Source organism: Hyperolius riggenbachi, chromosome 5 (genome assembly GCF_040937935.1).
Source record: "Hyperolius riggenbachi isolate aHypRig1 chromosome 5, aHypRig1.pri, whole genome shotgun sequence".
NCBI classification, from domain to species: domain Eukaryota; kingdom Metazoa; phylum Chordata; class Amphibia; order Anura; family Hyperoliidae; genus Hyperolius; species Hyperolius riggenbachi.
Window position 1 is genome coordinate 394,199,451 of NC_090650.1, and position 27,560 is coordinate 394,227,010.

Here is a 27,560-nt window from a genome sequence, read left to right on the forward strand (position 1 = left end):
ATTGCGCAAGATGTCAGTTTTTTTTCTGCATGCGAAATCTGCATTCAAGTGTGACCTTGCTTATTGATTAACATGAGTTCTCAGTTGAAGTCAGTTTTTCTGTGCAGAAAACGCGTACGAAAGCCGGTCAGTGTGACTCCTGCCTAAAAGTTTGGAGGTATGCTACCAGTGTCGGAATGGGAGGTGGAAAAACTGAGGAAATCCACCTGCTGGCCAAGCAGCAGTAACCCTGTGTTATCACTCCCAATAGAAACCTGCAGCAAATCTTTACTGTGAGCAGCAACACCTGATTACTGCTGCTTGGCCAGAAAGTGGATTTCCTCAGCTCTACCACCTCCCAGTCCGACACTGTATGCTACGATCATAGGAGGAGCTACAAACACTAGGAAGAGTCGAGGTGGCTATAGCATGTTTGTTAGGCTCTGCAGTGTTGCCATGCCAGCAGCTGTATGGTACATTCAGCAACTGATCACAGGCACACACTGTCCATCTGTAGAGTTATCGAGCTAAAATGGTAGTTTGGGAGGTAGGTTAGGGAAATGTATTGGGTAGGTGGAGGGTCATTCATGATGTACAGGCTCAGGTTATGTTAGGGTTAATCTGTGAGGAAAGAGAGTAAAGTTTGGCATCTCTGTACAGAGATGGGCTTCTGAGTAATTTAGAGTAGCAAGCTACTTGGAATTGAAATGCTAATGAGTCGGTGATTAATCAGCTGTGACCGCGGGTGACAGGGGGGGTTAACTTACCAAGAATTCTGCGCGAATGTGTGCGCTCCACTCGCATTATAGGAGCACTGTGAGCCACATTCCACGACTCACTACTGCATTTCCTCCTTTCGGCTTGAAGAAGGAAGCGCGGTAGTGAGTCATGAAGCGCGGTTCTTCTATGATGCGTAATGGAGCACAAACTGTCGCGCAGACTTCTGGGAAAGTTAACCCCCTGCCACCAGCGGTCACAGCTGATTAATCGGCGATTCATTAGCTTTTCAATTCCGAGTAGCTTGCTAATTGAAATTACTCGGAAGCAGATCGCTGTCTCTGTACTCACATCCATGAACTACATTTCCCTTCATGCCTTGTGGCAGGTCGAGCATGTGTGTGACTTCGGCAGGAAGTTGAAAATGATTCAGCTGAGGTTCCCAGATAGACAGAGGGCTAGAGGTGCAGCACCCCATAAGTGAGTAGGACGTTCACGCCAACCTCAACAGCACATTCCATTAGAGTCCTCCCGTATGCGGAGGTTCATTTTAAAAACTTTTAGTTCCAGGTGCTCAGTGCCCATTAATAGGAGTATTTCTGGTTCTACAAATGTGTGTGACCAGGCCCGGATTTACCTCACAGGAGCCTATAGGCACAGATGTCCTCGCACCTTAGACTTCTCCCTTCATAAACCTACAAACCCCCGCCGAACTGCACTGCAAGTGTGCTGGCAGGCCCAGCTGTCACTAATCCTTTACTTACCTTGCCTGTCGTAGGTAGCTATAGGTGCCCCTTAGTACTAGGTAGCCAGAGGTGCCCTCAGTATTCAGTAGCTAGAGGTGCCCCCAAGTATTAGCTAGATGTACCTCAATACTAAGTAGCTAGAGATGTTCCTGTCTGAAGGGAGATCTCATCAGTGGAATGCAGAAGCTGGGTGAGTCACCTCCCACTTACACTCTGCTCAGGACTCTGCATAGGGAAGGAGGGGAGGCATTAGAGGAGGGAAGTGAGCCGCCTTTCCATCATCGGGTGCCTGAAGGCGCGCGCCTACAGTGCCTTATGGTAAATCCGGCCCTGGAGATGGTGTTATATATATAATGCACATGTACAGTATCTTTAGTCTTTATTCTATTGGTCATCTAATTAGAGTTATCAGCCTTCCTGCAGAGAGTGTGTTTATGTATGCTTTGTGTTTGGTTATACAGTATATGTTTGCCACTTGCTTGGTCATGATTGCAACACTGAGTTTCTAATAATGGACATTTTTCACAGTCATGGTTGATACAAGCCTCCCCACTTCCTCTCAAGAAAAAGAGAACAATGCTCAAAAAGGACAAAACATTATTTTTTTTTAGAAAAAGGATGAATCCATTTATGCACTAACTTAAAAGATTAAGCTTCTGTATAATAAATGCAGTGGCATAAATACAAATCACCTTCCACACCAGCAGACGTGAATTCCACTATGTTCATACTCCCTTATCCCTCCCTAGAAGGAAGCACAAAGGGGGGCAGAGGGATGCAAAAGGGGGGGGGGGGGCACTACAGAGGGACACAGTGGAGGCTGCCTGCAACTTACACTATCCGGACCTTGTGATGTCTGCTCTCCTGGGACCGGCGATGCAGCTGCCTCTCAGGATACCGAACTTCCTGCTTCCAGGTGATCAAACACCCACCCAGGGGGTGCCTTCATCTGCGGGTGGGACTTAATCCAGGGACATAGCACTCCCCCAGGACCACTGGGGTTGTGTATCCATTTATATATTAATGGAAGGGGAAGATTGGGAGGGGGGGGGAGTGATGAGTACCTTGGGGGAAACCAAAATAAAATCTCTCTCAGGGTGTTGTGAAACCTAAGGGCGGCCCTGAACATGGCCGCTTCCATATTCCACTCACTTCAGGTGTCCTTTAAGTAAAAAGGTAGGCAAAAGGTAGATTAGTGGGAACTTGGTGAAAAAACAGGGAGGGGCCAAGTAAAACATGTGTATCCCAGCTTTCTAGAGCCGCCTACGGTGTGTCCCAGTGCTCTGTGCACATTTAGGCAGCATAGATATTTAGGCAGCTTAGACATGGACAGATCACTTGTACGGTAGCAGCTGCTGGTCCATTTCCAAGCTGACATTATTTGCATGATGCATCAGCTCAGTCAGAATCTTTAGCATCTCCTCGACCATCCCTATGCACAGACAGCAGGCGGGGTCAGACTGATGGCTGCAAGGAAGCACAAGATCTCAGAACTTGTACCTGGCTCTGGACTGAGCTTGGAAAGGCAAGTTTAATACAGCATAGTGCCTGGTATACATGTGCTTGCCGGTTGCTTGAGAAACTTCCCAAAAAAGCAGTAATCTCCCCCCAGGTGCAGGCAAAATACTCACCGTTCCTCCACCGATCCTCCAGCGATGTCCTGCATCACCTCGGCTTTCCGTGCATGGAAGCCGGAGTGTCAGCTGACCCGTGTCGGGTCATGTGACACGCCGACTTGCGTGCACGGATGCCAAAAGCCGCTAGAAGCCCGGGAGGTGATGAAGGACATCACTGGAGGATCGGTGGAGGCTCGATGAGCATTTTATGTCAGCGCAAATCCCCCAGAACACCCCAAGACAGAGGTCCCCGTTATCTATCAGTAATGCTGGTTTGTTGAGACTTGCCTGAATTCCAGATAATGGGGACTGTGCTGTATCCTTAAATGAAACTCAACTAGTATGAAACTCAGCATTTCCTCTTTGCCCTAAAAAAATATTTACAGCATAAAATCTACTACTACTACAAGAAAAAAATTGTAGCAGAACAGCATTTAAACAGTTAAACACAGCACGTTTTTCTTCAGTGGAAAGCTCAATGCTTCAGTGGGCAGCTTCTGGCCACATCCAAAGAGATGATAATATTATTGTTTGTTTACATTCCTTTGTCACATACATTCTATAAACATTGAAACTGAGCTGTACTGAGCTGAGAAGCAAAAAAAGCTGAAAAGTGATCACTGGTTAGATTTTAATATATAAATACAGCAGCTATGCAATAAAAGGCAATGGCAGCTTTCGGAGCAGATGAACTGTACTTTGTGAATTTGTAAACAGACAACATTACTTGTGCACAAAAGCAAATACGGTAACTGTATGAGTAATAAAAAGTAGTAAAACACATGTTTATTGAACGTTATGTCAGCGTTTTATCCCACTTTAAGTCACAAAAGAGTTTGAGAGTCCAAGAAATATGCAAATTCTCTTTTAATGAATCTGGATATACAAAGCTAGCTATACACGTTCTATACATTTCTTAAACTTTGCTAGCAAATAAAAGCTCTATTTGTTCCAAAAAGTAATGTTGACCAAAATAACAAAAAAAAAAAAAGTCATCAGAAAACGGACATTTGTTCAGAAATGCTGTGCCTAGTATGGATTATACGCTATGGCCACAGGTTATGAAGTGGCGTTCTGCTTTTGCTTCCTCTATATGTCTCACTGAAAATCTGTCAGCAGGTGATATATCGTATTAATCAGCATAAACTCTTTCTTGGCTTTGCTATGTACTATTCCGCATGCCCAGTCAGCACAATGAGCTACGCGTCGCGCTAGACTGCAGAGGAGATTGCAATAGCTGGAGAAAAAGGAAATATATATTTATTGTGTCATTATTGCATAGTCTGGACCTTGGTTCTCTTCACTTGGCTGAGATCATCACCGCTCCTGTCTGTTAATTAGAAGAAATATATAAAAATCAATATCGAAGATTACAAATGGGCAGTCCAAGCAAAATCGCAATGCAAGTAGATGAAACGCTGAGTAGCAAGCCAGACATGTAGATTGCTATACACCCCTAAATTAAAGGGCCACTGTCATTAAGGACAACTGTAACAAAGCTGTGTTATTTATTTCCTTTTAAGCAATACCAGTTTCCTGGCAACCCTGCTGATCCTCTGCCTCTAATACTTTTAGCCATAGACCCTGAACAAGCATGTAGCAGATCAGGGGTTTCTGACATTATAGTCAGATTTGACAAGATTAGCTGCATGCTTGTTTCTGGTATTATTCAGGGAATACTGCAGACAAATAGACTAGCAGGGCTTCCAGGCAAGTAGTCTTGTCTAAAAGGAAATAAATATGGCAGCCTCCATATACCTCCTACTACAGTTGTCCTTTAAAAAAAAAAACTATAAAAATTGTAAAAATCCATGTTCATGCATATGTTTGAAATGCACATTTGTTCCAAAATAAAATGCCCTAGAAATTACTTTTTTCATATGTTGCTGTGTTGCTTACAGTAAATAGTAAACATCTGACAGGTTTTGGGCTAGTCCATAACCTCATGATGAATTCTCAGGGTTTTCTTTATTTTCAAAAGCGCTTACAGAACAGCAGTTGCCAAAATAGTATAGAAATAAGTAGAAAAGCCGGACGACATCTTTGTATACATGTTTGTGACTATGTTTCTTTTCTTTTGGGGGGGGGGTTGGGGTTGAATGCAATTCTTATAAGGGTGGCTACTTTCCTTGGAGAGGCATCTATCTGTCCTGCTGCAAACAGGGTGCTGCTTCATTAAGGGAGCTGTACATAGAAGCAAGGCCGCATGTGCCCTGCTTTTACTGCTGCTGTTAATGCTTCTGCACTCCTCTGCACTCCTCTGCAGAGGGAGGGAGAGGAGAGAGCGGAGGCACTTCAGGTAGCCGCCTCTCACACTTGTGGGGGTGAAGCAACTGTACTGAGCACCCTCACAGTGCTGCGCCCGTGGACATATGTCCCCCATGCCCATCCATAGCTACGCCTCTGTCCCTTCCATGTGCAGCACCCCTCTCCTATTCCTTGTGCAGCCCCCTCTTCTCTGTCTAACCCTCATGTACAGCAGCCTCCTTCATGTGTTGTTTCTTATTTGCAACCTTTGTATTCCATTTGCAGCCTCTTATCCCCTAGGTGTTGGGAAGTAGCTGAAGAACAAGGCACCAACAGTTGCCACTCCAATGCACTGACTCCCAACATGAACCATGCCTAAGATAAGATCCGGGTAACGCTACCTGTTGCATCTTCATTTCACCTGGATGACATCTCCTTTGTAAGGCTGTCTCTTCACAGGAACGGGCTGGCACACCTGTAACAACATATGGTCATTACTATGGAGGATAATGTACATCTGTGCTACCTTTTATCCCTGTGGGCTTCAAGGGACCTTCAAGCCTTGAGCTCACCACCTGCAAGAATAACAGCCTTAATGGGAAAAAAATAGTTTATTATGCACCAAAACAATTTGATTTAGGGGTCATCTCCACTTCATCGTGAGGCCAACAAGGAATGCTTCACCCTTGGCCGTGTGGCACTACAGCCTGAGGAAGTGGGGTTAGCCCACAAAACGTGTTTGGTGAATAATAAACTCTTTTGCCATAAAGACTGTAATTCCTTTAGGAGGTAAGTTCTTCAGACATTTTTAGTATCTTAATCTTTGTAATTTTGAGGGCCCCTTTTATTTCTATAGTTTCGTTTCCATTTGGTTAACAAATATACTTGCTAGTCTCGTTCCCTATATTTTTGGAGCGCACCTACCGCTGGAATTCCTGTTGGAACCACACATTTGAGTGGAGACAGGGAGAAATCCACCTGCACTTTTAGTAGCTGTCTAATAATTAGGTCTGTGCTATACTCTGCTGTGTACATTGAAACTTAGGCCTCTTTCACAGTGGGACGTTGCGTTTGATGCGACGTTAAAGTCGCACAACGTGCCCCTAATGCAGCGCATGTAGGTTATGAAATTGGACGTTATTTTGCACTGCGTTATGTGTCTCTGTGTGTGCCGTTTTCTTCACATACTGATGGAATGAAAACGGCGCATGCGTTACATTTTTTTTTAAAAAACCTTACTGAGCATGTGCAGCACACAAAGCAGCAAATGTATTGCTAAACGCACAGCATGCAGCAATTTCTAAATATTGCTACACGTTACACACAACGCAATGTGTGCACTGTGAATGTCGCACAGACTTAGTATTGCTGTGCGTTAGTCTGCGTTACAAAATTTTCTAACGTGCGACTTTAACGTCCCACTGTGAAAGAGGCCTTAAACTACTACACATAGGCCCATATGCAACTTTTCCCCCAAAGTTATCTCCTAGGAGATTATTTCCATATTCTCTTTAAAAAAAAAAACTTTTAAACTTTACAAGTGTACCAAAAATTTGGTAAAAGAGTACCATCAAAATTATTTTGAGTATTTTCTTGCTAGCTGGTGGTTTAAAAGGTAATATCACCAAGGAGAAAAAGTTAATTGCATATGGGCCATAGTAGCTTGTGGTATTCCTCCATTTTTTTATTTTATTTTTTCTTAATTATTGACCATACTTCTCTGTCAAACATTTAGGTAAATAGTTGGTTGAACTTGAAAAAGGCATGTGAAATGCAAGACAACCATTAATTAAATTCAGGCATCATCCGACAGTCTTAATACATCCCCATGAGTACATCAGAATGTGTCATAACAGAGAAATGATGCAAAATTCTACATTCTACAAATGTTTAAGTTGTTGTCTGTGTCTCCTTTTGCAGATATTTTCTCACTTCCTGCTGTGCTACTGATAACAGGAAGTAGGCAGAAGTTAAATAACAGATAGCAATTAAAATTCTCACGTCCTTTCTAATAGGTTGATAATAATAGTTGCAGTTTTACTTGAAAGAAAAAAAAGAAACAGTTTTGTATGGACTTACTTCATCTCTTTTCAAGACACGGCTGTAGACGTACTCAGCAAACGGCTTACGTGGAATGTATTTGCCGTGGCCCGGCACCACATGCAGGACACCGTTCTCGTACACGACCTTTCCACCAGCAATAGTGACCAGAGGCACCCCGTGGCACACCATGCCTTCAAATATATTGAAGTTCACTGCTTGGTGATGGGTTTTGGCAGAAATAGTCCTGCAGATAGATATATACACAGTTATATTCTGTTACGACAATGTCCTCTCTTATTGTCATCAGCAAAAACATTTGCATCGGCCTCCAAAAAGACAACCTTACAGCTTACAATAGAATAGTTAACATGGGCAAGTAGTTTAGCTTCTCACAAAACTGTGCTTGCCAATTGGTATTATCAACTACACATAAAGGGAGTTTAAAATGTATAATTTTTCTGCGCCTAATCAGACCAAGTAAATTCCATCACATTGAAAGCTATACAACATTTTATTCTAAAAGGTGGAACACCATTTGCTGATTTTTCAATCAATAAATTACAGAACACATCTCACAAATTCCGCATCAATCATCCATACACCTGAATCTGACTGCCAGTCTGCACAAAAGCCAGCTCTACTGATAGCCCTTCTGGCAATCCTCAGCCGCCCGTATATGGACAGACAGCAGTCCAGACCAGGCGCAGCAACGTTGCACTCACGGAAGTCCGTTTAAAAATGGCCCTGCAGTGCTAATGTTTCAAAAAATGCACAATTCATATAAAATATAGTAATAAAAAGATGGTTTGTCTATATCCTTTGAGCACAATCAAGTTATCCAGTGCAGACCTGCGAAATGAATTGACTGATTTATGAAAATTGGAGGTAGCAGTCCCTTTCTGAGATAGACAAACCGTCTTTTTATTACTATATTTTATATGAATTGTGCATTTTTTGAAACATTAGCACTGCAGTGCCATTTTTAAACGGACTTCCGTGAGTGCAACGTTGCTGCGCCTGGTCTGGACTGCTGTCTGTCCATATACGGGCGGCTGAGGATTGCCAGAAGGGCTATCAGTAGAGCTGGCTTTTGTGCAGACTGGCAGTCAGATTCAGGTGTATGGATGATTGATGCGGAATTTGCGAGATGTGTTCTGTAATTTATTGATTGAAAAATCAGCAAATGGTGTTCCACCTTTTAGAATAAAATGTTGTATAGCTTTCAATGTGATGGAATTTACTTGGTCTGATTAGGCGCAGAAAAATTATACATTTTACACTGTCTAGTTGTCGGTGAGGGTGGAGCAAACCCACAATTTCTTTCTTGCAGCCAATTTGAATTTAAGAAAAGCATAGCTCCCAAGTGTGCTTCTTTTGGAGGGACAGTCCCTCTTTGTGAACCTTGTCCCTCTTTCTTCATCATCTGTCCCTCTTTAAGGACTCATGCCAATTATTTGCCTAACTAGACCTCGCATCCTCGTTCCCGTGCGCGTCATCCGGAGCGTACTGTGCAGATGCAGTATGAAGGTTTCCTGTACTTCGCCTGGGCAGTAAGCTCCTGACGACCCGCGTGGGAGCGAGAACGGGCATGGCCAAGGCTGCGCAGCCGCAGTGCTATTTGTCTAGTTAGACCCGCGGCAAGGAATGGAGGGGGCTTCTGTGACGGCGTGGGACGTGATAGCTGCAGGGGGCCGGTAGAAGCCCCAAGTAGGTGACACTTTTTGTTTTTTTAAAGGGCCACAGAACCCCTTTAAATTGATATATTTCTTATTTTCAAATGTTAATATGAAGGAAAATGATTCAGGATAGAAAGGACCAGTGTGGTTTGAATAATAAAACAACATATTTTTCTTATGAGATCTTTATGGTATGCGTGGCTATGGGTGTGACAGGGGGCGTGATCAGGGGTGTGGCCAGGGCGTGGCTTAAGTGTCCCTCTTTCTCATCTCAAAAAGTTGGGAGGTATGCTTTTGGAGGGACAGTCCCTCTTTGGGAACCAAATCCCTCTGTCCCTCTTTCTAACCTATTCATCCCTCTTTCAGGACTGATGTACAGCTCTATGTAAATATATGTGTGTTTTCTCCTGAAAAATGCTTAATTGACTCTAAACTTTATTCCCATGCTTTAAATTAATATATTTCTTATTTTCAAATGTTAATATGAAGGAACATGAACCAGAGTAGAAATGACCAGTGAGGTTTGAATTAGAAAACAACATATTTTTCTTATGGAAATCTTTAGAGTATGAGTGACTAGGCCACACTGGGTGTGGCTTAAGTCTCCCGTTTTAAAATTTCAAAAAGTTGGGGGGTATGGCATAGCGCTGCCCCCTACTCGAAGACATACTTCCTGCTGGGCAGGAAGTACATCACTGGGATTCCCGGCAGTCCACACATGTGCTCCTGTTGCTCATACTAGTTGTGTCACCCATTGACTCGCATTGCTGGAAATTCAGCAGTTTGGATACTTCTGGTGCATTTCATCAGATTGCGTTAAGCTTTCAAGTCTCCATAGACTTGTACGGCTCTTGCGGCGGGTAGCGGAACTACCTTTCTGATCGATTTCTACCACACGCAGCCCATTGATTTCCAATAGATTAATCGAACTGCAGAGAGTTGCTCTGTTGATGCAGTGCAACACTATGTGCCATAGATCTGCTGCCGCCCCTGATTGACCTAGATTTTCCATCCTGTCTGATTAATACTTTCAATCGATTTGTGGTTTTTGAAATGTCAATCGATCGAACATCGGGGAGGGGTTAATGGGGGTGATCTGATGGGAATCAAGCGGTAAAAATACCTTTCGTTTTCTAGTGCATGGAGAAGACCAAAGCTAGCAGATCAGCGGGTTTAACCACTTAAGGACCAGGGGATTTTGCAATGATCGGTGCTGCGTGGGCTCTACAGCCCGCAGCACCGATCAGGAATGTGGCAGGGTGATCAGACTTCCCCCCTTTTTTCCCCCACTAGGGGGATGTCCTGCAGGGGGGGTCTGATAGCCGCCGGCTCCTATTGATTTGCAGGGGGGGGGGGGGCTCCTCAAAGCCCCCCTCAGCAGCGTTTTCTGCACTCACCTCGGATCCCTCCCTCTCCCTTCCCCTCTGAGCGGCGCAGGACGGATATCTGTCCTGCGCCTGATAGGATAGGCTTCTGCCTATCAGATGCCGGCAATCCCCGGCCAATCAGAGGCTGGGGATCACCGATCTACGTCACGGCGCTGCTGCGCCGTGTGATGTAAACAGCGGGGATTCCCTCCCCGCATGTTTACATTATGCGTGCGAGCCGAGATCGGTGGCTCGCACACTGTTCACGGAGGCAGTCTCCGTGAACTGGCATGGAAAGGCCACCGATCGAGCGGCCGTTTCCATGCTATACCACTAACGACCCGCCGACGCCTATCGGCGTTAGGCGGTCGTTAAGTGGTTTTAATGATTCCAGATAAGAATTCAGCAGATTAAATGATGGTGACCTGATCACTTCTCAACCAAATGGTGGCCATACATTTCTTGACTTGGTGGCCGATCGACCATCCTATTCATTATTATCACATCGGATAAAAATCGGTGCCACCAAGAGCACGCCCGAGCTACAATGTGCCCAATTTCAGGCCGAAATTGGTTGCATGCATTGATCGGACATGCTGAAAGATGTCGGGTCATCATGGGCAATTGGGAGCATGGAGATAACAGCGAGCAATATGGGAGGCAAGCGACGAATGTGATGAAACCCCTGGCGCTGTTTCCCCTGGTGTATAAATGTGTATCATGCTTAAATCGAACGGAAATCAGCCTGCAGTGTATGGGTATCTGACAGATCTCTCTTTAAAGAGACTCTGTAATGAAAAGGAGTTCCCCTGGGGGGTACTCACCTGTGTAGGCAGAAGTCTCTGGATCCTATCGAGGCTTCCCCCATCCTCCTCCGTCGCACGGTGGTCTTGCTGCAGCCCACTGAATGCACAGCCGACAATTTGTCAGGCTGTGCAATATTTACCTTTCCCTGTTCCAGCGGGGACGCTGGGAAATAGGTGGAAATAGCCGACCGATCGCAGTCCGATCCGCTGTACTGCGCAGGAGACTTGCCCCTGTGCAGTAGAGCGGACCCGACTGGGATAGACTATTTCCACCTTTTTTCGAGCGGAGGGCCGCGCTGGAGCCGGGAAGGTAAATATTTACATGCCTGCTGTTCAGCGGGCTGCAGCGAGACCGCCGTGGGACACAGGAGGACATGAAAGCCTCGATAGGATCCAGAGGCTTCCCCCTCCTGAGACGAGTACCCCCCCCCCCAGGGGAATTTTTTAACTTTACAGATCCTCTTTAACCACTTCACCTCAAAGGCGTTTTTACCCTAACGGACAGGAGCGATTTTCACCTTCCAGTGCTCATCCCTTTCATTTGCCAATAGCTTAATCACTACTAATCACAATGAAATGATCTATATCTTGTTTTTTTCATCACCAATTGGGCTTTTTGGGGTTGATATTTGTTTTCAGTAATTACTTTATTTTGTATGCATTTTAAAGGGGAAAAGAAGGAAAAAATGAAAAAATACACTATTTCTCCAATTTCATCCCCTATAGTTTTAATATAAACACTGCTACTGTGCATAAAACCCACACATTTTATCTGCCTATTTGTCCTGGTTATAACATTTTAATCATGTCCCTAGTACAAAGTATGGTGACAATATAGTATTTGGAAATTAAGGTGTATTTTTTCTTTGGTGCATTTTTCCCCACAATTTTCACGTGCACGGGAAAGCACGCGCAGGAGCGCGAATGTGCGAGGCGTGTGCAGGCGCACAGCGGCAGCAGCACTGTCTGACGTATAAAAACGTCCTGGAGCCATTAAGAGGCTTTAGCAGGACGTTTTTATAAGTCAGCTTGTCATTAAGTGGTTAATGAGATTCGTCTGTTGGTTTAATCTGCCCATCATTCATCGCTAGATGTATGGGCACCTTAATTGAATTGGGGGCAATCAATACTTCATACAATCAGGCCACCATTGTATGTGTATGGCCCCTTTTACAGATCTTCAGTCGGGTATAAAAAAAATATTTCACTGTATTTCAACTTTTGTATTGAGCCGTCTGCCTGCAGTTCAGCTTTAAATAAAATCCCGGGACGTGCCTCATATTGCCCCGCGACACACACTTCAGACACTTTGATAAATGGCCGTGACTGAGCCGCAAAGGATCTGAAAACATTTTGTTCCAGCTTGATAAATCTAGGTCAGCCGGCTGCTACGGCTTCACCTGCGCTGCAGAACTGTTCCTGCCTTGAAATATCACTGCCTTATTTTGCCTGTAACCTTTTCTGATTGCACAAACAGTTTCAAGGGATTACGGCCGCTCCAGACACGTTTAACGGCGTTAAACTCTTTTAATTTATAAGCATTGGTGTCAGAGCCGGCTAGAGACGCCAGCGGGATGTTCCGGTGTATACTTTGTCACCTCAGAGGACGCCGGCTGATGGAAAGTGGCAGCACGTACGGCGTCTTCAAACACGGCGACACGATTTCTTCGACCGGACTAAATGCTCACCTAACATTGCACCCACGTCGTTCAACAGCTGCATGTTATCTGCAGGTGAGGGGCTCCGCAATGTACAGGGGACGTCTGCAGGGGCGTAACTAGAAATTACTGGGCCCCCTGCAAAACTTTGGATGGGGCCCCCATTTGTGCTGAGACTAGAAAGTTTTTTTTCTACTTGCGCAGACCCCTCAAGCATCACTACAGTACACTACACTTGAGGATGGGTGGAAAGGCTGGGGGTAGAACAGCACTGTACACAAGACTCTGCTGGACACTGAATAGGGACTGTCTAAAAATATTTGTCTGCAAAACTTTGTATGATTCCTTATCAGCAGTGACTGAACAGATGCAGTCATTAGAACAATTGTGCAGAGAGCAGAATGTTTTTTCTCTCCGTGCCCTTAGTTGTCAGTCTCTCAGGACAAGGAAAAAAAACTTCTCCCCCACAGGGCCCCCTGCGGCTTCTGGGCCCCTTGCAGGATCTATTGTTACGCCCTTGGACGTCTGTACAGAATAACAACAGATATAGTTATATCAAGTGGTGAAGGGTTAGGGCTAAGTGGAACACAGAGTCTTAAAGGTCAACTGAAGTGAGAGTGGCACGGAGGCTGCTATATTCATTTTCTTTTAACCCTTTTCAGTACCAGTGGTCTCTGGCCTCTTAAAGGGGAACTTCAGCCTAAACAAACATACTGTCATTAAGTTACATTAGTTATGTTAATTAGAATAGATAGGTAATATAATCTCTTACCCACCCCGTTTTAAAAGAACAGGCAAATGTTTGTGATTCATGGGGGCTGCCATCTTTGTCATGGGGGCAGCCATCTTTTTGGTTGAAAGGAGGTGACAGGGAGCAGGAGACACAGTTCCAACTGTCCTGTGTCCTGATCACCCCTCCCAGCTGCATGTGCTAGGCTTAAAATGTCAAATTCAAAATGTAAAAAAACAACAACATTCCACCAAAACAGCAGAACGATAACAACAACATCAGAAATCCCATCATGCTTTGCACAGCATTAGGGGAAAAATGCCCGGGCAGTTTTTTTCTGTGCAGCTAAAAATGAGGCTTGTATAAGAGAAAAAAAGTTCTGATGCTGTGAAACAGTTAAAGAAACACCAGGTCTTTCCAGTGCTGCTGAGTCAATTTTTAGTCCGGAGGTTCACTTTAAGGACCAGAGACCGCTGGTACCAAAACCCAGCACATACCAATGAATCGCTGCTACCGGCGTCACTGCTGCACACCCATCGCCTCAACCCACCGGCTCTGCTGTCTCTTATGCCAGTAGAGCTCTGTGAGGCGGTCAGGAGCCGATTTCATTGGTTCATGACCCTGTGATCAATGTGAGCCAATGAAATCTGACTTTTTTTTTTTACATAGTGGTCCCATTTACTCTGCATACTTTTAACTATTTACAGTTGCTACCATCTCTCAAGGGTGATTTTTAATAACTTCTGTTAGTAAAAATGGAAACTGCAGGGCTAATTCCTGTTACAGTATAACAAGTGGGAAAGTCAGTCAGCAGCAGGTTTCGGGGCTATAGCTGCCCCCGCTGGGCTCTGCTGTTCCGACTTGCAGAAAACAACACAGTCCATTAGAAGTGCACATCACACTCTATTATACCTACAAGAGCCAGGTTCAGAAATAACCTCTCTACCATCTGTCAGAAACAATCTCTGTCTGCTGCTTTAGCAGTCATGCCCAATCCGTCACACGCAGCTACTGAGAGCCCTCATATAACAACCTTGCTAAATGTAAAATGAAGCAAGCATGTTCCCCGCCTGGTGCACACACTCACGATATTCCAGCGGATGTATTATCGCTTAAAATATTCCCCCCCCCCCAACAAGGCGGGATTTACCATAAGGCATGTGTGGAAAGGTGGCTCCCTCCCTTTCCTGAGCGCCTCCCTCCCACCTTCCCTATGCAGAGTCCCGTGTGGAGTATAAATATGAGTTAACTCACCCAGCCTTAGGCATTCCACTGGGGGGGGGGGGGGGGGGCACTACTAGCTACTTAAGGGGGCACTATGGCGCAAAATTGTAAAATTTAAAATATGTGCAAACATAAAGAAATAAGAAGTACGTTTTTTCCAGAGTAAATTGACCCATAAATTACTTTTCTCCTATGTTGCTGTCACTTACAGTAGGTAGATAGCCAGAAGTACCCTCAATATTAAGTTGATAAAGGTGTCCCCAAGTATTAGGTAGCTAGAGGAACCTCAGTATTAACCACTTCACCACTGAGGGGTTTTACCCCTTGAACACCAGAGCAATTTTCACATTTCAGTGCTCCTTCCATTCATTTGTCTATAACTTTATTATTACTTATCGCAATGAAATGAACTATATCTTGTTTTTTTTCGCCACCAATTAGGCTTTCTTTAGGTGGGACATTATGGCAAGAATTATTTTATTCTAAATGTGTTTTAATGGGAAAATAGGAAAAAATGTGGTAAAAAATATTATTTTTCAGTTTTCGTCCATTATAGTTTTTAAATAATGCATGCTACTGTAATTAAAACCCATGAAATGTATTTGCCCATTTGTCCCGGTTATAAAACCGTTTAAATTATGTCCCTATCACAATGTTAACTATTTATGTGTTTTTTTTATTGTATTTTTTTTTTTTTAAAGTACAAAAAAAAATAAAATTGGGGAGTGTGGGAGGTAATGAGTTAATTTATTGTGTAAAACAGGGTATTTGTATGTGTAAAATGCTTTAGGGTGTAGTTTACTATTTGGACACAAGATGGCCACAGTGAGTCTGTTTACATGCTACCTGTAAGCGTCAGGAAGGAGGCTTACAGGAAGCAGTAGGAGGCTTGGAGAATCACAATGATCGAGCTGTTTCTCAAAGAAGCAGCAGATCATTGCGGGGGCTTAGATCAACGAACGGGAATGGATTTTCCCGTTCATTGATCTCTGGGCGGGCGGCAGCGTGCACGAGCGGCGGGAGCACGCGCATGAGCGGCGGTAGCGCGGACAGCGGCGGTAGCGCGGAAGGTACGGATTTCTCCGTCCCTGGTTTTTTAGGGGGGGAAAAAGGGACGGAGAAATTCGTACCGCCGGGGGTAAAGTGGTTAAGTAGCTAGAGGTGCCCCCAACTGAAGGGAGATCTCATCAGTGGAATGCTGAGAGCTGGGTGAGTAACCTCTCATTTACGCTCTACTTGGGACTCTGCATAGGGAAAGAGAGGGAGGCACTCAGGGAGGGGAGTGAGCTGCTTTTTCATCATCAGGCGCCTGTAGGCACGGGCCTATAGTGCCTTACGGTAAATCCAGCCCTGCACGCGTGAATGCTTGGGTCACTGCTGTGTGTGCGTCGGTGTGGGTTGTGGCTGTGCACATGTGGGCCGTGGCCATGTGTGGGTCGCAGCTGTGCACGTTGTGGGGAGTGGCGCGAGGTCCTAGGTGTGCGGGCGGCACGTGTCAATTGACCTAGTGCCTGTTACTTAACGGGTGGGCTTTTATTTTTTACTAATATACAGTATATTATGTATATATGTGTGTATATATATATATATATATATATATATATATATATATATGCATTATACACACACCCACACGTATATAATTAGAATTTAGAGTCTGTAATCCGAGGCGATGATGTGACATTCCATTCCTTTTCCTGGATGTGTCGGTAGTTTGGAAGGATTAGCGCAGGACGTTTTTGCATGACAATAATGCTCATTACGCCATCCTGCCAATGAAGCTGATGATTTAAATATTTAAGCGGATGGGAGGATAGACAGCTGTGAGGCAGCCGCGCTGAGTGCCAGTCACACCGTGACATGAAAAGCCTATTTCCAGCGCAGCACACACCAGCCAGGGACGATCTGCTGGGAACCAGGAGGAGAAGTACTGGAGGCTGCATTGTTCTGAGTCCAATAACTGTCATCGACATTCGAGGTGAAAATAAACGGATGAGAAAAACAATTGTAGCTATCCTCCTTCTCCTAAAAATGACTTTTTTTTTTTTAGATATCCCACAGTTTTATTTTATATTGAAATCTAGTTTACTAGAAGTATTTACTGTTTCATTGTCTCTGCTCAAGGACACTTTCATTGAAGTAAGCCAGAGCTTAAATCTATGTATTATTGACCCTTTTTTATCTCTTTACTGCTCTCAGAAGCCATTTACTGACAGGAAAGTGTTTTATGACTGTAATTACTTATCAGTGAGTGTTATGCTATAGTCTGACCCAGTCCTGACCCGGCCAGAAACTGTCACTTGCATACCTGATGTTCAACTCTTTCAGGCAGCGAAAGAAAAAAGGAACACAGCCTAGTTATTTGTGTGCTTGGCACTGTACATACACATGTCTATCTCATCATGTCACATGTCACCTCGGTTGTCCTTTAAAGAGTACCTGAGGTGATTGTTAGATACAGACACTGTATACTGGCTGCCCTTACACTAACAGACACATAAACTAATAATAAGATTGCAGGTATTGAATTATAAACACTTGGGACTGGAGATCAGTCGCCTTTGTATAACATAATATATATACTGTACTTTAAAGTGAACCTGAGATGTGAACTAGCTTCCTCCAGCCCCACGAGCATCCGGGACTCCCTCGCCGCACTTTTCGGCCTCTCCATTCTTGCGCCTTCTGCACGTGCGCGACTTGGCCGCACGCGCCCCTTGGTGTGCTCCTGCAGCCAGGAGCGTTTTGCAACTGTGCAGTTGCACTGCGCAGGCTCAGAACGCTCCTGGAGACAGGAGCATGGCAGGGGTGCGCATGCCCAGAAGCCCACGGTTGGTGGCGACTGACTGAATTACTCGGAGTTGTAGCGGCAGAACAAAGGGGGCAAAGAGGATGGTGAGGAAAGCCACAGTCCTCATTGGTACTGGAGAAAGCCCCATGTAAGTATAAATAAGGCCCAGTGTACCATCTCAGGTACACTTTAAAGAAGAACTTTAACTCAGGATTGAATTTCATCCCACAGTATGATGCTATGACCATGGTCCTGACAGTTTCCTGTCTGTGAGCCTTGTTGCATTGTGGGAAATAACACCTGTTTTCAACTGCCAAGCAACCATTATCTCCCTCTGTGCATATATATATATATAAAATCTATGTAAAAAAAAAAAACTTTTAGCCTATCGCATTGTTAGTGGGTGTTGTTTTATCACCTAACACATATTCTCAGAAGGGGGGCATGTATGTACATCTACACATGCGACTGAGACAACGAAGACCTTCACTGCATAATCAAGCAGCCTGTGGCTGGCTAATTCGTATTCAGGTAGACCTTGCTTAGAAGGAAAATGCTGCTAGGGTAGGAATAACCTCTCCCTATGGTACATATTGTATAACAATCAGGCACAGAAGTAACCCCACAAGAAATATAATTACCGAGATGGGGCATGTGTGTCTATACATGTTCTAAGGCAAACTGTGCTTAGAGGTAAAATACTGCTAGGGACAATCTCTCCCAGCAGTACTTGCTCTATATCTATAGTAATCTAGCATAGAGACCCCTCCCCAACCCCCCCTGAAACCAGGAAAACAATGCAAAACAAAAAACAGTAACTTTAACTACCCAACATGTTTCGCCCCTAATTTAAAAAGGGAAAGGGCTTCATCAGGGTAAAACCAATAAAGTGCAGTGCTAACACTGTGCAAACATATACAGTGACACAGAGCCGGGACAAGGTCCTCCAGCACCCAAGGCTGAGACACCAAAGTGCGCCCCTCCATCCCTCCTACCCCAGCCATCACACACTGATTGCTATTAGACTAAGAGGCGCCACAGGGCCCACAACCTCCCCAATACCTTAATATCTAATTATCTGGCTTGCTGTCACTGCTATGTATCCCCTTTTCTTATTTATTTCTGCTTCAAACACAATTAGGAATGACAGCTGAATGAATTCTGCGCCCCCTCCTACACTGCGCCCTGAGGCTGGAGCCTCTACAGCCTATGCCTCGGCCCGGCCCTGCAGTGACATAGCATATAGCCCAAGTCAGAGCCCCATTGTATATGTAAATGTGGAGGCCTCCATATGTATTTCCTTTTAAACAATAGCAGTTGCCTGGCTGTCCTGCTGATCCTCTATCTGTGGTACGTTTAGCCATAGACTCTGAACAAGCACATAGATCAGATGTTTCTGACAAAATTAGCTGAATTCCTGTTTTAGGTGTGTTAATCAAAAAACGCCAATGATACCAGAAGGATTACTCCATATATAGAGATGGGCCGAACGGTTCGCCGGCGAACAGTTCCCGGCGAACTTCGGTGGTTCGCGTTCGCCTCCCGCAGGCGAACGTTTCCGGAAGTTCGGTTCGCCCCACAATGCACTATGAGGGTCAACTTTGACCCTCTACATCACAGTCAGCAGGCCCAGTGCAGCCAATTAGGCTACACTAGCCCCTGGAGCCCCACCCCCCTTATATAAGGCAGGCAGCGGCGGCCATTACGGCCACTCGTGTGCCTGCATTAGAGAGAGTAGGGCGAGCTGCTGTCTGTCTCTCATAGGGAAAGATTAGTTAGGCTTAGCTTTTCCTGGCTGCATACCTGTTCAGTGATCCTGCCACTGCATACCTGTTCTGTGAACCCACCCACCACTGCATACCTGTTCAGTGATCCTGCCACTGCATACCTGTTCTGTGAACCCACCCACCACTGCATACCTGTTCAGTGATTCTGCCACTGCATACCTGTTCTGTGAACCCACCCACCACTGCATACCTGTTCAGTGATCCTGCCACTGCATACCTGTTCTGTGAACCCACCCACCACTGCATATCTGTTCAGTGATCCTGCCACTGCATACCTGTTCTGTGAACCCACCACTGCATACCTGTTCTGTGAACCCACCCACCACTGCATACCTGTTCAGTGATCCTGCCACTGCATACCTGTTCTGTGAACCCACCACTGCATACCTGTTCTGTTCAGTGGACCCGCCACTGCATACCTGTTCTGTTCAGTGGACCCGCCACTGTATACCTGTTTAGTGAACCCGCCACTGCATACCTGTTCTGTTCAGTGAACCCGCCACTGTATACCTGTTCTGTTCAGTGAACCCGCCACTGCATACCTGTTCTGTTCAGTGAACAGTTTGGTGTGTCAGTGTGAAGCAGTACCTTAATTACACTACCTGATTGATGTATACACATGCAAGATGTTTTAAAGCACTTTAGGCCTGTCATTTAGCATTCAATATGATTTCTGCCCTTAAAACGCTGCTTTGCGTCAAATCCAGATTTTTCCTGGGGACTTTTGGCGTGTATCCCACTCCGCCATGCCCCCCTCCAGGTGTTAGACCCCTTGAAACATCTTTTCCATCACTTTTATGGCCAGCATAATTATTTTTTTTTTCAAAGTTCGCATCCCCATTGAAGTCTATTGCGGTTCGCGAACTTTAACGCGAACTGAACCTTCCGCGGAAGTTCGCGAACCCGGTTCGCGAACCTAAAATCGGATGTTCGGCCCATCTCTATCCATATACCTCTCACTTCAGGTTCCCTTTAAAATTGCAGCTGACCTGCAATGAAACTAATGCTCAAAATAAAGTCAGAGGTCCGTCTACAGAGCCCTGAAAAGAAAATTGCTTTACAGCAGCCAATAAAGGAACTTGTATTCAGGTAAAATCAGTCTCTGTCTCTCCATGCTCACTTGGGACGTTTGTACTGGATTGGACTCTAATGTTGTTCTGCGCTGCATCTGGAGAAAAGATTCACATTTCTCCCCTTCAATGTCACCGGGACCCCCTAATGCCCAGGGCCGGCGCTCCCATAGAGGCAAAGAGGTCAATTGCCCTGGGGCCCCGCCCTCTGCAGGGGCCCTGCACCGCCCTCCCTGTCAATGCTGCTCCCCGGGTCCCTGCGATTGCTTCCTGTAATTACCTATCTCAGCGGGTGGGCAGGAAGCGGCTGCACATACCGTGCACACTCTGAGGCTGGCACATTGTCTCCTTCCCACTCTATGACCCGCCGCATGTTTACACATTACGCGTCGGGTCATAGAGAAGGAAGAAGACAGTGTGCCAGCCTCAGAGCAGAGTACACAGAGTGTGCAGCCGCTTCCTGCCCGCCCACTGAGATACGTAATTACGGGGGGGGGGGGGGGGGCTGTATGGTGTCTCAGGCAGGGGGGCCCCACACTTAAGTTTGTCCCAGGGCCTTGAAGCCCCTTAAACCGGAACTGCTAATGCCCTCCCTGGGACTTTACAGAAAGTCTAGCGTTAAACAACATTTGCCATGGAACATTCTGTTCTTCTAGGACTGCATTACAGGCAGAAATCCGGACGTATTCTATAGACTGTTACTGGCAGACGCGTGTTGCTGACAGCAGGTTTCTGGAATGGCTACCTGGAATCCTTCCTCAGCTCCTTCAAATAGCTTAATTGGCACTCTCACACTGGAGCTGTGAAAAAATCCTCCACTCTAATAATCCACAATTTATGCTCTGCTGACATTCTGTTGACTTAACATGGTGCTTTGCCTGAGTGGATTAGGCTCTGGCATGAATCGGATTCTTGAGGCTTGCAGAGTGTGAGAACTGAGAAAGGAATGATGTTCTTGCTGTTTCATTCTCACTTTTAAGAAAAATGGGGTCAAGCCGCTTACACTGCAATATGTAGTAAAGGAGTATCATATTGTATTAGTCACACAGAGAAAATGGTGGTCTATCGTTCCTCCGTGGCTCAAGTATAAGTCTAGAAATTTAGATATGATTCACGTCATAAAAGTATAGGGGTCGGCTTATACATGAGTCATGGGCAACACTGAGCACACTGAGTTGTGTGTACTAAGTGGCTGAATAGAGTCCTGGTTAAGGGCTCTGCCTTTGACATGGGAGACCAGGGTTTGAATCCTGGCTAGGGTCAGTACCTATTCAGTAAGGAGTTCAAGGCAAGACTCCCTAACACAGCAGGGTGGCCTCCTGAGCGCGTCCCAGTGGCTGCAGCTCTTGAGCGCTTTGAGTCCGACAGGAGAAAAGCGCTATATAAAATGTTCAGATTCAGATTATTATTAATAGTGATGTTCCCATTTGCAGTAATTTACCCATTGGTGATACTTTGTGGAAAGGAGATGCCAAGAAAACACAGGTGTGATAGTCCTGGCCACAACAAGGAAAGGGGCAGGGGGGAAATACTGGGCTACATAGAAGGGAGAGAATAATTGCAGCACTTTGGGGCCTGGAGGAGGTATTGGCAGGGCCGGATTTGTACTTTTTACCGCCCTAGGCCAGCAATCAACAAACCGCCCCCCCTCCATGTGTGTGCATGGAAACACAATATTATATCACCGATTGCAAGCTCCACTGAGGACAGTCAGTAACATGCCTGTAAAGTGCTGCAGGAGATGCCACTGCTATATAAATACATAATATTTTGATAGGACATTAGACTATGACAGGGATTAGATTGTGAGCTCCTCTGGGGACAGTCAGTGACATGACTATGTACTCTGTAATGTGCTGCAGGAGAGGCCAGTGGTATATAAATACATAATAATAATATGGTAGGACATTAGGCTATGACAGGGATTAGATTGTGAGCTCCTCTGGGGACAGTCAGTGACATGACTATGTACTCTGTAATGTGCTGCAGGAGAGGCCAGTGCTATATAAATACATAATAATAATATGGTAGGACATTAGGCAATGACTATGGTAGGATTAGATTGTGAGCTCCTCTGAGGACAGTCAGTGACATGGCTATGTACTCTGTAATGTGCTGCAGGAGAGGCCAGTAGTATATAAATACATAATAATAATATGGTAGGACATTAGGCTATGACTATGGTAGGATTAGATTGTGAGCTCCTCTAAAGACAGTCAGTGACATGACTATGTACCCTGTAATGTGCTGCAGAAGATGTCAGTGCTATATAAATACAATGGTAAATACTATACAAATACAATGGTTAATTTGCATATATTCAGCAGTGGTGCCTGGGAGACGTCTCGAGCTCACTCCAACCTGAATTATTGCAAATCCTTTTTGTTTTAGGAAAGCAAACTTTTGTTTTTCTATATAAATACATAATAATAATATGATAGGACATTAGACTATGACTATGGTAGGATTAGATTGTGAGCTCCTCTGAGGACACTCAGTGACATGACTATGTACTCTGTAATGTGCTGCAGACGATGTCAGTGCTATATAAATACATAATAATAATATGGTAGGACATTAGACTATGACTATGGTAGGATTAGACTGTGAGCTTCTCTGAGGACAGTCAGTGATATGACTATGTACTCTGTAATGTGCTGCAGAAGATGTCAGTGCTATATAAATTCATAATAATAATATGGTAGGGCATTAGGCTATGACTATGGTAGGATTAGAGTGTGAGCTCTTTTGAGGACAGTCAGTGACATGACTATGCACTCTGTAATGTGCTGCAGGAGATGTCACTGCTATATAAATACATAATAATTATATGATAGGACATTACACTATGACTAAGGTAATATTAGATTGTGAGCTCCTCTGAGGACAGTCAGTGACATGACTATGCACTCTGTAATGTGCTGCAGAAGATGTCAGTGCTATATAAATTCATAATAATAATATGGTAGGACATTAGACTATGGCTATGGTAGGATTAGATTGTGATCTCCTCTGAGGACAGTCAGTGACATGACTATGTACTCTGTAAAGTGCTGCAGGAGATGTCAGTGCTATATAAATACATAATAATTATATGATAGGACATTACACTATGACTAAGGTAATATTAGATTGTGAGCTCCTCTGAGGACAGTCAGTGACATGGCTATGTACTCTGTAATGTGCTGCAGAAGATGCCACTGCTATATAAATACATAATAATAATAATAATAATAATAATAATAATAATAATAATAATAACAATAATACGGTAGGACATTTAGTGACATGACTATGTACTCTGTGAAGTGCTGCAGAAGATGTCAGTGCTATATAAATACATGATAGTATGGTAGGACATTAGGCTATGACTAGCAGAATTAGATTGTGAGCTCCTTTGAGGACAGTCGGCAACATGACTATGTACTCTGTAATGTGCTGCAGAAGATGTCAGCACTATACAAATGCTTTATCATAATATGATGAAGCTTAGACTATGGTAGGGATAGATTGCGAGTTCCTGAGGACAGTCAAAATGAGAGGAGGAGGAAAATGAGGAAAAGTGGAGGAAAGGATAGAGGGCACATAATGAGGGATTAAGACAGAGAGGGAACAAGATGAGGAAGAGGGTAGGAAGAAGGACAGAAATAGACCTCAAGATGAGAGAACAAAGAGAGGGGGGATGATATAGGAAGGAAAGTGAAAAGAGTGGAGGAGGGAAGGAGACGTTACACATGTCCAGTTACTGGGATAGGTAATAAATCAGGCAGGCTGACTGAGACAAAACATTCAGCATGAGCATCTGGCAAGTCAGCTTATCTATACAGCTACTGGACTCCATTACAGGTCAGTGTGAAAGGAGGGCTTTCATCTGTCACATACCCATGTCTGTTCCTGTACCGCTGCCTGACTGCGGGCCCCTCCGCACATTCAGTGAGCGATTTACAGCCCTGCTCAAGTCACCTCTCCTTCACTAACTTCCCCATCACTCACTGCACTACATACACTAGTACGCTGCAGGCATTCAGCAGCGTGGTGGCTCAGTCATTAGAGTGAGCGATGCACAGTGATGAGTCATCACTGTGAGCCACTGTGTGTATGCAGTGCAGTCAGCAAGGGGGGCGAGCAATGCTAATTTTCACAGACAGACCAGCGGTACAGGGCACAAGTGAAGCACCGCACACAGGGCAATTATGATACAGCTAACTTAGAAGCTGCAATGTCGCCCTAACTCAAGCCCCGCCCTAGGCCTGGGCTTATGTGGCCTGCCCACAAATCCGGCCCTGGGTATTGGATGCACGTAAGGGACAGTAGAAGTTAATGGCTGCAATACTGTATGCAATGCAGTCATTAACCCCTCCTGAGCTCCAAGTACAGCCATTAACTTTGCTGGGTAGACTTATACTTGAGTCAATAAAAAAATTCCAGCTTAAAGAGAACCAATGGAAGTTGTGGTGAAGCACCGCTTTTGTGTTAAGCAGATGGATGTGCCTCGGTCCAATCTGGCAGCACCCCAGATTATAATAGCATGAAGAAAGGTCAGACCGGCACCATCCAGGATATTCAATGCTCTTTTATTGCTCTTTCAATAAAGCATAAACAGCCATTACAGCAACGTTTCGGAGAAACACCCCTTTCTCAAGCTAGGCTGAATGTCATTAACAACACATATCATGTTGATCTACTATATATAGTACAAAGGGCTGGGAAACACCAATAGCATTGAATATCCTGGATGGTGCCGGTCTGATCTTTCTTCATGCTATTATAATCTGGGGTGCTGCCAGATTGGACCGAGGCACATCCATCTGCTTAACACAAAAGCGGTGCTTCACCACAACTTCCATTGGTGATTTCTACAGCATCAGGTGTGAGCACGCATTTGGAGGTGAAAATGGATAATGCCAACATGGAGGCATCTATACTTTCCTACACTACGGAAGAGGCAATGAAAATCATGTCGCAAGTATCCACAGATGTGGCCTATCTCAGTATGGAGGATGATAAGGTCATTTGCAAACAAATTATCAAGGTTGCCAAGTCACATGTCACGCTAGAACTACATGCTAAGACTTTAGCTGAATATTATAGGTCTAAACGAATACCGAGGGGAATGAGATCTAACGTCGCGCCAATTATGTTTCCCAATGATGTCAACTTCTGCAATAAATGGTCCATGATATGGAACAAAGCATCTTTTGATGCCATGGTATTGACGGTAGAGCGACTACAGGAGGAACTGCCCAAACTCCTCAGTCAACGCCATAACCTACAAGAAAAACTACAGACTCTTATATCTAAAGAAGCTTATGATCGTTTCGATCTTGAACTAGCTATTATCCTTGAATGTCATATGAAAGAGATAGAGGCAACAAAAAGAGATAAATATCAGCGTGACACGCAGGACTATACTTTGGGCTATGTATACCAATGGCAGAGACCTACACGTAATAGGAGACCTATACGCAGACCTCGAGCAGGAGGGGCACAAGGGTCTATACGTAAAGAAGGCCGACAAGAGTCCTCGGATTTTTTGACGAGCTCCTCCCAGGAGGGCATCTCCGATCATCCGTCAAGCGCAGGAGGCAGCGCAGGGGCGGGCGGAGGCGACGGCAGCATCAGAGAACGGCTTCGGCCACGTCAAAACAAACCATACAAGAAAACAACAACAACATAGTGGTGAACATCTCATCAGTGGCGCTTACTCCGTCTCAGTCATCTGCCCTCAATCATGGTTTATCGTTTGCACCGGTACAAGGTCCTGATCCACTTGAGGTCGATGTTGACCTTCAGAGATTTTTTCGATCGATCAAGTTAAAATATTTTTTCTCAATGCCCCGTGAATTTCCATCTTTGATCCCTACCAGTGAAGTTGAACTTCTACAATTGCAGGATACAGGGTTAAGGGTGAAAAGTAATTTTCAGCCCCCCTCCTGTCAAGTGATTGATATTTTTGTTAAGAAAGTACAAGGAGAAGTAGATACGCTCCTACGAGATAATAGATTGATGGGACTATCCATATCAAATAACATCTCCAAGCAGGAAAGGTTGGCAATTGATGAACTAGCAACCAATACCACTTTAACCATCAAGCCCGCCGACAAAGGCGGGGCCATTGTGGTAATGGACACCAGCAAGTACCGTCAGGAAATCCTGAGACAGTTGTCTGATCAGACTACCTATCGGAAGTTATTGAGTGACCCCCTGCCTGAGATTCAATCTAGAATAGCAGATGTTGTTTCATCAGCTGTGGAGCACAGCATTATTGACTCTAAATTGGCCACTTTTCTTATCCAAACTCATCCCATCACTCCTGTATTGTATACCTGCCCAAAAATTCATAAGTGTTTAGAGAATCCTCCAGGGAGACCCATTGTTGCTGGTGTAGAGTCAGTCTTTGCACCAATAGCAAAATATCTTGATAAAATTCTTAGACCATATGTCATAGCACAGAAGTCATATCTGCGGGATACCCCCATGTTTCTGGGAGTTCTCCGTAGTATGCAGCCTATTGTTGGAGATTACCTGTTGGTGACGATGGATGTGGAGAGCCTCTACACCTCCATCCCTCATGATGGGGGTGTGGAGGCTGTCCGCTATATATTGGAAACTGCATCAGACTTTAATGACAAGCAAGTAGATTTTGTATGTATGTTACTCAACATTGTATTATCATATAACTACTTCAGATATGAGGATGATTTCTATATGCAGATCAGGGGTACAGCGATGGGTTCGAATGTGGCCCCCGTCCTATGCTAATATATATATGGGCACATATGAAGAGATGTACATTTATCCAAATAGATTGTTTCAACAATATGCCCTACAATGGTTACGATATATTGATGACATCTTTTGCATATGGACAGGGCCACATTCGACCCTACAGAAATTTGTCCAAGAAGTTATGGAACAGTGTCGGGCCATTAAGCTCACAATTCATAGCTCAGAAACGCAGGTTAGCTTTTTGGATACACTTGTGGTCAGGAGGGGGGACAGGTTGGTCACCGATCTCTATGTTAAGCCCACGGATGTGAACTCCCTGCTTCATTATGGGAGTTTTCATCCGTGGGCTACTAGGAGGTCGGTGCCCATTAGTC

At 44.8% G+C, this 27,560-nt stretch overlaps 1 protein-coding gene across 2 annotated transcripts in view; it reads right to left on the reverse strand.

Moving 5' to 3' along the window:
- Positions 1 to 3,910: 3,910 nt before the first annotated feature.
- The window catches only part of DPYS (dihydropyrimidinase), a 103,572-nt gene continuing 79,922 nt past the window's right edge, over positions 3,911 to 27,560 (reverse strand). For both annotated transcript variants that reach the window (XM_068237823.1, XM_068237822.1), the window contains exons 8-10: positions 7,385 to 7,592; positions 5,707 to 5,780; positions 3,911 to 4,388 (exon numbers count right to left, since the gene is read on the reverse strand). In XM_068237823.1, coding sequence (XP_068093924.1) covers positions 5,718 to 5,780; positions 7,385 to 7,592 — 271 coding nt within the window. In that variant the 3' untranslated portion in view covers positions 3,911 to 4,388; positions 5,707 to 5,717. The remainder of the gene's footprint in view (positions 4,389 to 5,706; positions 5,781 to 7,384; positions 7,593 to 27,560) is intronic.